The following is a 12978-nucleotide window of genomic DNA, read 5'->3' on the forward strand; positions in this document are numbered from 1 at the left end:
TGCTGATGGGTTCTGCTCGATAACAATCAAAAGCAGTGCAGACTGATGCATGTTCATTTTCATCATTTGAGTCAGATGCCACCAGTGGAAGATTGATTTTCTTTTTTGGTGGTTTGAGTTCTGTACTTTCTGCATCAAGAGTGTTGCTCTTTTAAGACTTCTGATAGAATGCTCCACACCTCATCCCTTTCAGATTTTGGAAGACATTTCAGATTCTTAAATTTTGGGTTGATTGCTGTAGCTATCTTTAGAAATTTCACATTGGTATCTTCTTTTCATTTTGTCAAATTTGCAGTGAAAGTGTTCTTAAAATGAACAACATGTGCTGGGTCATCATTTGAGACTGCTATAACATGAAATATATGGCAGAATGCGAGTAAAACAGAGCAGGAGATATACAATTCTTCCCCACAGAGTTCAGTCACTAATTTAATTCATGCATTATTTTTTAATGAGCGTCATCAGCATGGAAGCATGTCCTCTGGAACGATGGCCAAAGCATGAAGAGGCATATGAATCTTTAGCGCACCTAGCATATAAATAGCTTGTGACACCAGCTACAACAGTGCCATTCAAACGCCTGTTCTCACTTTCAGGTGACATTGTAAATAAGAAAAGGGCAGCATGATCTCCCATAAATGTGAAAAAGCTTGTTTCTCTTAGCGATTGGCTGAACAAGAAGTAGGACTGAGTGGACTTGTAGGCAATAAAGTTTCACATTGTTTTGTTTGAGTGCCGTTATGTAATAAAAAAACCCTACATTTGTAAGTTGCACTTTCATGATAAAGAGATTGCACTACAGTACTTGTATGAGGTGAATTGAAAAATACTATTTCTTTTATCATTTTTACAGTACAAATCTTTGTAATCAAAAATAATATAAAGTGAGCATTATACATTTTGTATTCTGTGTTGCAATTAAAATCCTTATATTTGAAAATGAAGAAAAGCATCCAAAAATATTGAATAAATTTCAATTGGTATTCTATTAACAGTGACATTAATCGCGATTAATGTTTTCAATCGTGATTAATTTTTTGAGTTAATCACGTGAGTTAACTCGATTAATCGACAACCCTAAAAGGAATACTAAACAACAGCAGAATGTCCTTTAAATGTTGGAATTGGGGATGGAAAATACTACAAAAAGGTAGTTAATAAGAGTCTTGTACTATAAAGCATGAAAGAAATAGACCTATAGGTCTTGGGAAGAAAACCATTTGGATTCCCTTCATAAATGAAGATATCAGCTTTCTGGCAAAAAGTAGCTAGAAGTATTTCAGATGGAAAACAGCTCAGTAAATCTCAAATATGTAGGAACCACAGCATTCACACAGGTCTAAATTTTGCTCTTAGGTGCACTGGTTTAAATCTAGAATAATTCCATTGACTTACCTGGAGTTTGACCAAAGTAAATGTAAGTTGGATTTGGCACTATATAACCAGATATAGAGATACACCTATATGTATTCCCATTTTGATCTAATTTCAAGTTTCTCCAGTATACTAGGATCCCTGACATTTCATAGAAGTGTTCAGGGTTTGTTTGTTTTGTAATTTACTATATGTAATTTTAAAATTCACTGTACCTGTAGTGTCGGGAAATCTCTTCTTCCACCTGGGTAATAAAGTCACATTTGGTACATGAGTGTTCTTTGTTCTCTTTGAGAGTCAGCGGCCCATCCATCCCTTGAAGGGTATTTGCTTCTTGTTTGACATCAGATGTCTGGGCTTCATGTGCGTTCTCATAATGAAGCAGGAGAATATCTACATCAGGAGTGGAGAATGAGCATTGATCACACTGGTGTTTGACTCTAGAGCTTCCTGTCACCCCAGGAGACAAGTGCAAGAGCAAGAGAGCACAGTGGGAACAATTACTTTTTCGGCAAGCAAATGGATAAGTAATATCTCCAAGGTGCTTTTCTGGGCTGCAGAGGCCTCGGGGACAGAACTGACAGTGTTTAATGGTACATTTGTGAATGTTGTGTAGCTGCTGATAATGACGGAGAAGTGGGCCCACCACTATTACTTCTGGGCCATGGCTCTTGGAGTACCTAAAGTCACAGAACTGACAGTTGTAGCTTGTCACAACGTTATCCTCTCCACCTTTGCTAGAGAAGTCTTTCTTTTTTGCCATACTAGAACCCTTTTCTGTCTTTGTTACTAGCTCCCCATCTGCATTTTTGGCTAGGTCATTCTGATTAATGACAGATCCCCTTGAAAGTTTATCATTTAGATCTGGATGAAGGCTTCCTGATTGGTTTCCCCCATGCTGTTTGCTGTAATGTTCTAATAGTTTGAGAGAACTGGATGATTCACAGCTGAAACTGCAAAATTTACACCAGTAGTAACTGGTGGCATCTGTATCATTTTGTCTAGAAGAATCTATGGGTTTGATAGGCACCGAGTATCCAACTGGTGTGTTGTCTCCTGCTTTTACGGTGATTTTGTCCTGCCACTTCCCCAAGTCTCCAGAATCACATGATCGAAAAGTAGGACTGGATTTATTAGAGTTTTTCTCTGAAGGTTTTCCAGATTCAGAGGAAGGAAGGGCGGCTTTCATTTTGTTCGGGTGAGTCTGTAAGAAGTGTTGCTCTAGTTCATTTGATGAGTTGCCCATGTAGGTGAAATTGCAGAATTTGCAGCGGAAGTACTTGGTGTTGCCTTGGCAATCTGGAGTTTTCCGTCCAATGCCGATAAAGGTTCCACCTAAAGTAACCTGTGAAAAAAGAATGCGATAATTTTAGCTATACTGAAGAATTGTTCAAACCACCAAATAGGAAAAAAAGAAAGGATAAATTTTAATAAGACCTACATCACCAATGTTTTGTAACAACTATGTCATAAAATAGTAATAAAACCCTTCACTTCTGCAGCACTTTACATCTGAAGATCTCAGCGTGCTTTACAAAGTTGAATAAATATTGTGCCCATTTTTCAGTTGTGGAAATTGAGGCATACATAGGTTAAAGAGACTTGCCCAGTTTCATAGAGCTGGACCGGAATATCTTGACTCAATTCCTATCTTTCTTCTGTACTTATATGGCCACCATTATTGTTGCATTTGAGCACATCACAATCTTTAACTCACAACATCCATTTTAGGTAGGGAAGTACTATTATCTCAATTCTACAGATGGAGAATTGAGGCACAAAGAGGCTAAGTGACTCACCCAACTCACACAGGAAGTCTGTGGTAGAGGAGGGACATGAACTCAGCTTTCTAAAGTACCAGGCTATTACCACTGTACCATCCATCCTTCACTGCTCTAAAGTACTGCCCCATCCTCCTCTTTAAAATCAAGCTAACCTAGATATCCCTCAATAGGAGACTTCTGTGAGCATTTTAGCTGAGTGTGGAATACAAGATCAGGCCCCCAGTCTTGATCTCCCAATATGACAAAGAATTTGGAGTGGAAGTCAGTATTACAGCACAAGGAGTACCACTGTTTTATGAATCTGAACACACAAAAATGAAATTTGAAAACCGAATTCAGTTGACTGCGCCTGATTACATCCACTCCTTCATTCTTGCATTCTTGCAACAGCATCCAGTATCCGCCGAGACTCCTTTTTAGAAATATGGGGGTTGCTGTCTGAACTGAAAGGCAATTTTCTCAAAGATTACTCAATGCAGACATTCTCCAAGGAAATCTTCCGTTCTTTTCCTATAAAGAGCTCTAACTCAGTAAAATAAGGATGAAAAAATTACAGTAGAAAAATGGCATGTAGCAAAGAAAGAAACCTACTACACCCAAAACCATGACATCACTAATTAAAAAAAAAAAAAAGGTAGATCTACTTAACTGTTCTCATGATCTATGAGCACATGGATTGCAGGAAGGAAGGAAGCAAGGCTTCCAGGCTTATGTTATTAAAATCTCTGTTCTCATAGCAAGCAGTCCTGCCCTTCCCATGAGTGCACCACACCTGCCTTGTGACATCATAGAGAGATTTGCTGCTCCTGTACAACTGGTTTGATGGCCAAAAAAGGAAGGGGGGAGGGAAGAGGGAAAAGTCTCTCATGACAAAAATGTCACCACAGCTTTACTTCTTTTCCTGAATTATAACCATTACACAATATTCAGCAACCAATTACCCACCCACCCTTCACCCAGTTCACCCTTTGTATACCATTCCTAATAAGCAGAGATGTCAGTGGAAGCCTCCATGCGGCAGTGCCATGCCTTGGATTTTTCTGTATGAGAAGGGCTTAAACGAGGGCGTATAAAGTTTCGACACACTTCGTGCAGGGTCAGATTTTCATTCCCCCAACTGTTAAGTGAATTACTGCTTTTCTCCAGGATTCAGTTGTAATGCATTAGGCAAATGGTGTAATTATTTTTTTCTTCCCCTCCTCAACAGCTGTGCCACAGAGCAAGCATGTGATCACCGCTCATTCAGAATCACACCATACGGAAAGACTCAGACATACAAAGAGCATGAAATGTAAACATTTTAAAATGCATATAATAGAAATGCCTTTTAGCTATTTAGCTTGGAATATAAGATGCTTATGCATCGTATGCCATCAGCACTAAACACGTATAGTGAGTCAATGGGTTGCTAAATCATGGTATAAAGATGCTTTTCAGCCTCTGATTCTTGTTTTAAAGAAACATGATTCCAATGAGCTGGTTAAAACTTTTTTCTGATAAGCTGAAATGAAATCTGTGTGTGTCTGGCAAAAATATTTAAATAGATAACCATGACATTGCTATGGGGCTTGAGAGTCCCAATTTCAGGCTAAGAATCTGGCTCTGAGGAGTTCTTTGGGGAGGGGCTAGTTTTGGGGGACTGACTCTACTGCAGAGGATCTTTGGTTCCTATTGCTAAAAACAGGATAGCAAAAATTGTAGGCATAACATGCTGGGCCTGACCCACTGAAGTCAGTAGAAACTGCAGCTACTCCACAGGATTTGGTTCATTATGTCTTTATCCGTCACGTTATTTCAAATGTTCAGTTTCACTGATGTTCAATGAAACATCTCTGCCTTTAATTTAAAGGGGCACTGAAGGAATTAAGGAAAACAGAAAATAACAGCCACTTGGTGTGTGATTAACTCAGTTGCAAGATCTATTTTTGCTCATTCAGTCAGTGTTTGTTTGTTTATTTTGCTCTTGCACTGAATAACCAGCCAAAATACTTTACCTTAAGTGGCTCTTATGAGTAAATACATCCATTATTCTTAGGAGTCCATCTAGAGAGCCTACAGACAACAAGTCCATCTTTGCAGGCGCTCTTTGGACATCAGTTAGGAAGCAGGAGTGACAATAAGTCCAGCTGCTGCTTGTTGCTAATTACTTTTATTTCTGAACGTTGGAAAAACATATTAAGCATATCAACAGAGTAGCTGTAAATTAATATATTTTTGTAACTTTTCCTAATCCTGATTAATGCCCTACATAGCAAGTTTGGTGTCCCACACTAATCTCCCTCTCTGCAACATGAGGATAAAAGAGAATTAAGAATTTACAGTATATCTTGTGCTTACCAATTGCAATAGAGGGGAAAAACATCTTTAAAACACTGGAATGTAACTGATTACCAATTGTTGGACCGGCGTTTCACTGAGTACCCTGCCACAATTTAAAATAATGGATCCCATTAGCAGAAGGTGTACGTGAAAGGTAAGATAAGGTCATCTTAATGTTATTACACTCAAAAGTAATTTTTCAATAACAGAAAACCTATTTAAAGCCTCCGCTAGGGTCATCAGGTAAAGGAACAAGGAAACTAGCTTCCATATAGCAAGGCTAGCAGAAGCACTTGAAGGAAAGTGGTAATGGTATAAACTAAAACTGCCTCAGCTTTCAGCCAGCCAAATTTGGATGAAGCCGACCCATTTGCCAAAGTGTTTGGATTCGTGCATTCTACTCAAGTCTTGGCTTGACTTTCAGATTTCTCAGTTACATATCATATCTCTATGTAAGGACAGCAAATTCTCTCTCTCTCTCTCTGTGTATATATATATATATATATATATATATATTTTTCCCTCTTGCTCTCTTTCCTTTTCCAGAGAGAATGGAATAAAGGGGAGAGAGAAGGAGGCGGAGGGGAAGGGGGGGAAAGAAGTCATACCCCATCCACATTTCTCTGAAATTTCCAAGGCGATGGCTAGCTTCAGGTACTTACTCCAACAGTTCATTCCCATTCCCCTCACACCCTCTCTGTTTTACTTTCTAACCCATACGTTCCCTGCCAGCACAAAAATCACAAGGAAGAGGACAAAGCAACACTAAAACACTGCAGTTCTAATCGAGCTGTAGAGTCCAACTTTACTGTTCCCACAAACAGGAGTGCAGAGTGAGCAGGGCCGGGGTTAAAAAAACATCCTCAGACCTATGGCTCCCAGGCAGATACACAGAGGGATGACTCACGTTCAGCATTCTCCTGTAGCAGGCCCTCCTTAGGATGGAAAAAATAGTTTAGTGACTAGAGTATTAAATTGAGAGTCCCAAGGAGTCCAGGTCTCATTCCCACCTCAGCCACAGATTTAAATGAAAGTTACAAGCCTAAATACGTTTGAGGATCTGAGCCTGTTATGAATTAAACTGAAATAAATCCCACTAGTAAGGATCACTAGTCTAAAGCATCTAAAAGTCCAAACTCTTTTTAGTTAATAGTTTAATTCATTCATGAATGTCAATAATTATCAGTAGAGTTCAGACTTAAGTTACTGGCCATGCTAACAGGCTATGACCAAAATGATCACAGGGATTTAGTTCATCTCTTCAGTAGAACTAAATGTATGCTTCTTTTCCATTATTCTTAAAAACAGCCAGAAAATATAAAAGAAGCTGATAAGAGGAAGCTTGATTCTGTTAAATGTCAGTATTTCTTAAATACGGTGGTGTTGTAGCAGTGTTGGTTCCAGGCTATTAGAGAGAAAACTTAACTCATGTTAGATCTTGAAGGACTGAGGCTACCCAAAAGAAAGAGTGGAGAATGCACTTAAAACTGTTCTAGATAGTAACTATGTGTAAGAAACACTGGAGAAACAAGGTGTGTGAGATAATATCTTTTATTGGACCAACTGCTGTTGGTAAACAAAACAAGCTTCAGAGCGCTGTGTAAGCATGAAAATTTGTCTGTCTATCTCACCAACAGAAGTTGGCCCAATAAAAGATTTTACCTCACCCATCTTGTTTCTCCAGTGTTCCTTACAGATGATTACTACTTAGTACAGTTTCAAGTGCATTCTTCACTCTTTTGGGTATTCTCAATCCTTCAAGATCTAACTTCCATAGCAGCTACAAGCCTCTGTGTACATTTAGTATACAAAACATATTAAAGGCCTTCCGGGCTTTTCCAATATAAAATTTATTCCTATGTAGTTTTTAAGTAAACAAGGTGTTTATATAGCCTCAACCATTTTGTCATTAGATGTGCAAAACATCTGTATCTTTATTTTGCTCTCATAAATCATTATTAAGATAATTAATTAGAGCATTCACTGGGTATTCTATAGAACATCACCTGTAGCTGGGGAAAGGTTTTTGCCTTGTTTTTACTGTACATGCTTTTATACAGTAACTCCTCACTTAACGTTGTAGCTATGGTCCTCAAAAATGTGACTTTAAGTGAAACAATGTTAAGCAAATCCAATTTCCCCATAAGAATTAGTGTAAATGGGGGGGTTAGGTTCGAGGGAAATTTTTTTCACCAGACAAAAGACTCTATTATATATCTATAACACACACACACACACACGTTTTAAACAGACAATTTAATACTGCCACACAACGATGATGATTGTGAAGCTTGGTTGAGATGGTGAAGTCAGAGGGTGGGATATTTCCCAGGGAATGCCTTACTACTAAACGATGAACTAGCAATTGGCTGAGCCCTCAAGAGTTAACACATTGTTGTTAATGTAGCCTCACACTTTACAAGGCAGCACGAATGGAGGGAGGGGAAACAGCATCGCAGACAGAGACACACACCGTGTGTGAGAGAGAGAGATGTGCATTGCCCCTTTAAGTACGCTGACCCCACTCTAAGCACTCTTCCTTTTTTAAATAGATCAGCAAGTTGAGACAGCAGCTCCTGCCAGAAAGCTCCCTCCATCCTGAGCCCTGTCGTGAGCCTCTTTGGAAATGGGTTAAGCGGAGTGCAGGAGCAGGGGGGAGGGGGACACCCTGACATTAGCCCTCCCTCTTACCCCCCCCCCCACCCCGCACAGCAAGCAGGCTCCAAGGCAAAGGGCAGGAGCAGCACACGGCAGTGGGGGGAGGGACAGCTGAACTGCCTGGTAACTGATAGCCCGCTGGGCAGCTGCCGCACAGGGAACTTAGGGGAATGGGGAGCTGATAGGGGGGCTGCCAGTCCACCCTGGTTTCAAGCCGCCACCAGCTAGCTCCAATGGCCTGCTCTTCCTGCAAGCAGTGGACAAAGCAGGTGGCTGCCAAACTACGTTATAAGGGAGCATTACGCAACTTTAAACGAGCATGTTCCCTAATTGATCAGAAACGTAACAACAAAACGTTAACTGGGACGACTTTAAATGAGGAGTTACTGTACCACAACTGGATCACCCTTCTTTCGTGTTCTGGTATTTTAGAATTTTTAACTCCCCCTTAGTCTAATAATTACAGCAAGGGAGTGGGCATCAGAACTCATGGGTTCTATTCTTGGCTTTGCAACCTTAGCTAAGTCACTTAATCACTTTGTGGCTCAGATTCCCCATCTGAAAGATGGGCACTGTTTGGAGATTTCATGTTTTTAATATGTTTAGATCAAGCTGAAAAGCACTTTACAAAGGCAATTTATTTATAACACATTTCTGGTAGATATTTGAATTTATGTTGCCTTTATTTAAGTCTCTAACTCTTGATGATGTCATGACCTTTTTAGAGTTTTAGAGGATTGGTTGGGGTTTTTTTGTTTGTTTGTTTTTCATTTTTTAATTGTTATAGGATGCCTGCACCCTTTGTTTCTTTTTTATGGACGAGTATAAAGATTTTTTCAGTGCTTTTAAATCTAAGAGGGTGTTTTTATTTGATTTTCCTGACCCAGAATACCCTCCCTCACAACTTTACTTGTTTCTCTCTTTTCCAAATCCAATCCTGAATTCATTATTATGGCAAATGGCTTAGATTATTTTTCTGATTTAACAGAACAGCAGTCTACCAAGGAATCCATAGTATCTGCCAGTTACTATCTTTATCTATTTTAGAAAGTGAATTTCACCTGTAGGAACTAATGTCCTACATGCCCATAACAGGCTCAAACTCAACACTCAAGGGTTGATAATATAAGTTCAGCCTCTGCATCCATGAAATCCTTGGCTTCTGGTGTGACTGTTGATTAGGGTGCACATGGTCATGGTGATTTCTCAAAAACTGACTTTTGTCTACTTACAACTGGACCAGGCAATGAAGTTGGAGCATCAGATATTAATCAATCTTCATTTCTGATTACCTGGGTCACATTTCAGTCACTATCCAGGAGGTGAAAGGCTGTAGATCCCTTACCAATCCACTGTACTATCCAGTTTTCTATTTCCCAATTACTTTTAATCTTCTAATCCTAAAATATTTTCTAATGCTCCTGTTTATCCAGTTGCTTTTGCACAATATAGCATCCAGAACATTTTAACAAACCCACACTTATGATGTTCTTCATCTCATGCAGGCCAGGACAGATTCTTGGCTTTAATGCTTGTTTCTATAAAACCACACTACCAGTCCTTAAACTCTGATAGGAAGAACTACCTCTCACAACATGGGAGAATCTTTAGGGTATATCTACCCTTTGAATTATGCACTAAACAGCTATTAATGCGTGTGCAGGAAGAATTGAGCTGTATTAGCAATGCAAAGAGCCAATGTAGTCCCCAAGCTTTCTGTGTTATTTGCATATCTTAAGCAAGTACCTATGGGGGTCACAGTCACTTGAAATAAGCATGCTCTTCTCAGGATTCATTCCATTCCTATTGAAGTCAATGGGAGATTTGGCACGGACTTTAAAAGGTAGTAAGATCAAGCCTTTTGTTTAAAAAAAAAAAAGTGACAGAACCACAATAGTTTTTAATTTAAGGCCATCAGGCCAGATTCTGTTAAAACAATGGAAGCCAGTGGCACTCAGAAACTCTTAGAATCAGGAACTTGGTTTGTATTTAAAGTACTGTACACCAATACTTAACACCAGAGAAAATGTAACACACAATGCCATTCTTCATACCTTTAAAATATATTTTAAATTATGGGACAGATCTTCGGCTGTTGTAAGTTAACATAGCCCCATTAACTTCAATGTAACTACACTGATTTACACCAATGAAGGATCTGGCCCCATAATTTTAGAAAACTTTATTTTCTGTGCTTTTCTTCTTTTTGGTTTTTTATTTTTTTGTTTTTGTCCTTTCATCTTATATCTAAGTGTCTCCTTTATTTTTATAACTTTTACCAGCTCTCTTCATCAACAGACATAATACACCACTGGCGATCACTAGCATAAAGACTAAAATACAAGCAATACATCGAAAAAGGAGAGACATTAACAGAGCCCGTCCCAGAACACTGAAAATGATACTCCAATCCATAGCACTTTTCTACGACTGTAACAATAACCTTTGTTTGAAGTAAAAATGCTGATCTAAATATCTGTTCTATAGCTGGTGTAATTTGTCCTCAAATGCTTTGACTGACAAAGACTGAGGGGATCATAAAGATATGAGTTTAGACTGCATCTTACTTTGGGGCACAATGTCTCAAGGTCTGGCAGTTCTGGAACGTATAGCTATTTTAGATCAAAATAATCATTTCTAGAATTTACTATCTTAAGCACTATCTATTTAGAAAGCTCCCAGTAGATAGCCTAGTAAATACAAAGATTCCTTTTGAGCTAATACTGGGTATGTGTTTTGAAGATGCAAACATTCTGAACCAGACTGGCAAGACCTTAACTTGTATGAGTGAGCACTCACAAGAGTAGTCCAATTGACTTCAACAGGTCTATCTGTGTAGATAACTGTGTATCAACAGGAGAATTTTTTTTTTAATATTACACTATGTCAATGTTACCAAGTGCTAATTTATATGCACAAATACAATATTTTGTATTACATCTCAAGAAAATAACTAATACGTCACTTGTTCTGTTCATGGTGATGAACTGTGGCTAACCTACATGGGGTCATCCTTTGAAAACCTAATGTCATGACTGTTGGAAACTAAATACAGAGGGAATCAGGATTCCCAGATAATATGCCCAGTAAGTAGACATACCAGACCTCTGCTCCACTTCAGTCTACTGTTCATTTGGACTCATTCTAGATTTATTCTGACTCTCATGGAATAAATCAAATTACTGAAATGCAATGGGAGATATGGGGTGCCAGCCAGACCTGGACAAAAAGAATTCTAACAGAGGACACGAGGGAAGGAAGAGAAAGGCCCACTGGCTTCTATGGCAACTCTGGAGAACAGTAGATTCATCAGAGTTAATCTCTGTTGTGTTCTGGATGTACACTTGAGGTATTCAGTGCACCCAGATCCAATTAGAGCACATTTCAGCGTCATGCCATTCAGCTGTCAGAGAAAGACCCCAACCATGCAACGAGTTCCTTGCGGTGAGATCCCAGGCACCTGTGCAAAGTGCCATTTGAGTAAACAGATTTCCACACGGTTGCTGGGACCATCTGCACAGAACTCATTGCAGTATCAGGCCAAAAGTGACTATTTTCAGTTCTAACCTATGTGCAATATTTTTAGGCAAACCTAATCTTTCAAACGGGAGAAACGAAAGTATCAGTTTGGTCATTCATGTGAAACTGAATCAGTTCAACTGATACCATAGGGCTACCAAGATGCACGTTAGCGAAACAGGAGATCACAAAGTGAAAAGAAACGAAGAAGCTAATGAGTGCACAAAGAACTCTTATCCAGCTGGAAGCTAAGATTTCAGTCAATAATAAAATATTAGAGTTGTGGGGGGATATCCAAAGGCGATAACGTATATGAGTTTGTACAGAATTTGCTCCTGGAAACAGCATACCAGGAAACACTCATGCTTAGCAATTCTTAACCAGACCAATGAACAAAGTACCACTTCCATATTTTAGGGTCTGGTTTTGGAATAACTGAGCTAAATGCCAATAAACCTAAAAAAATCAAATGTAGATCAGTTTCTCTAAACACAAAAGAATGTTAAAATCCAGTTAAATGAAAGTTTTCATTAACTGGTATCAACAAGCAACATAAAATTAGTGATTTTACAGGTAGCTCACCTAATGAGCAAGATGAATTTGAAAAGGGGTCAGTTAAGCAATGTATTCTGCTCATCATTCACATCCACAAAAATGCAGATGCTTTAATCATTATTATTTACTCTTTAAATGCTAATAACAAATATCAGAATCAGAAGGCAGATTCCTCTTGAAAGTGAACTATGCTACTAACACAAGTGTGATCACTGTAGTTATTTATGCCTCCAGTATAGATTCTGAACACATTTGTAAAGATTCCTTTGTGAAAACTGCCAAAACTACTAGTGGAAGCCATAATGATCAGTAGGGATGTCATTTACATTTATATCCCCACAAACTGATCAAGTCCTCTTGCTCTTAACTCCACAGATCCCCACCTAATCAGTCTATTAATGACATTTAAAAGTGGAGAATAGAATAGAAGAGATTATTAATAATAGAACTACTGGTTCCTACTGGATTGAATCCTAGTTACGACAGCACTGACTTAATCCCTCATCACACCACATACCTTTAATGTGAGAAACAGGTCTGCTCCCAGCCTCTGATTAGTTTGTAGGATGGTCACACAACAGAATGCTTCTTCTGGGTGCATCAGATAACAATTAGGGAACACTTTCAACAGCTTCTTATTAACCAATGAAACTTGCCTCCTCAGTCAGAGCTGTGTTTAGTGGTAATATCCACTAAAAAAACTAAAGAGACTAAAGCTGGATAAATTCCCCACATGCTTGCAGAGCTATAGAACAAGTACAAAATGGCT

The 12978-nt window shown here is 38.9% G+C and overlaps 1 protein-coding gene across 8 annotated transcripts in view; it reads right to left on the reverse strand.

Annotated features, from left to right (window-relative positions):
- TRPS1 (transcriptional repressor GATA binding 1) overlaps positions 1-12978 on the reverse strand; it is a 253118-nt gene that overhangs the window by 189592 nt on the left and 50548 nt on the right. For all 8 annotated transcript variants that reach the window (XM_065586054.1, XM_065586050.1, XM_065586055.1 and 5 more), the window contains one exon: positions 1590-2719. In XM_065586054.1, the coding sequence (XP_065442126.1) occupies positions 1590-2719 (1130 nt within the window). The remainder of the gene's footprint in view (positions 1-1589; positions 2720-12978) is intronic.

Source organism: Chrysemys picta, chromosome 2 (genome assembly GCF_011386835.1).
Source record: "Chrysemys picta bellii isolate R12L10 chromosome 2, ASM1138683v2, whole genome shotgun sequence".
Taxonomy (NCBI): domain Eukaryota; kingdom Metazoa; phylum Chordata; order Testudines; family Emydidae; genus Chrysemys; species Chrysemys picta.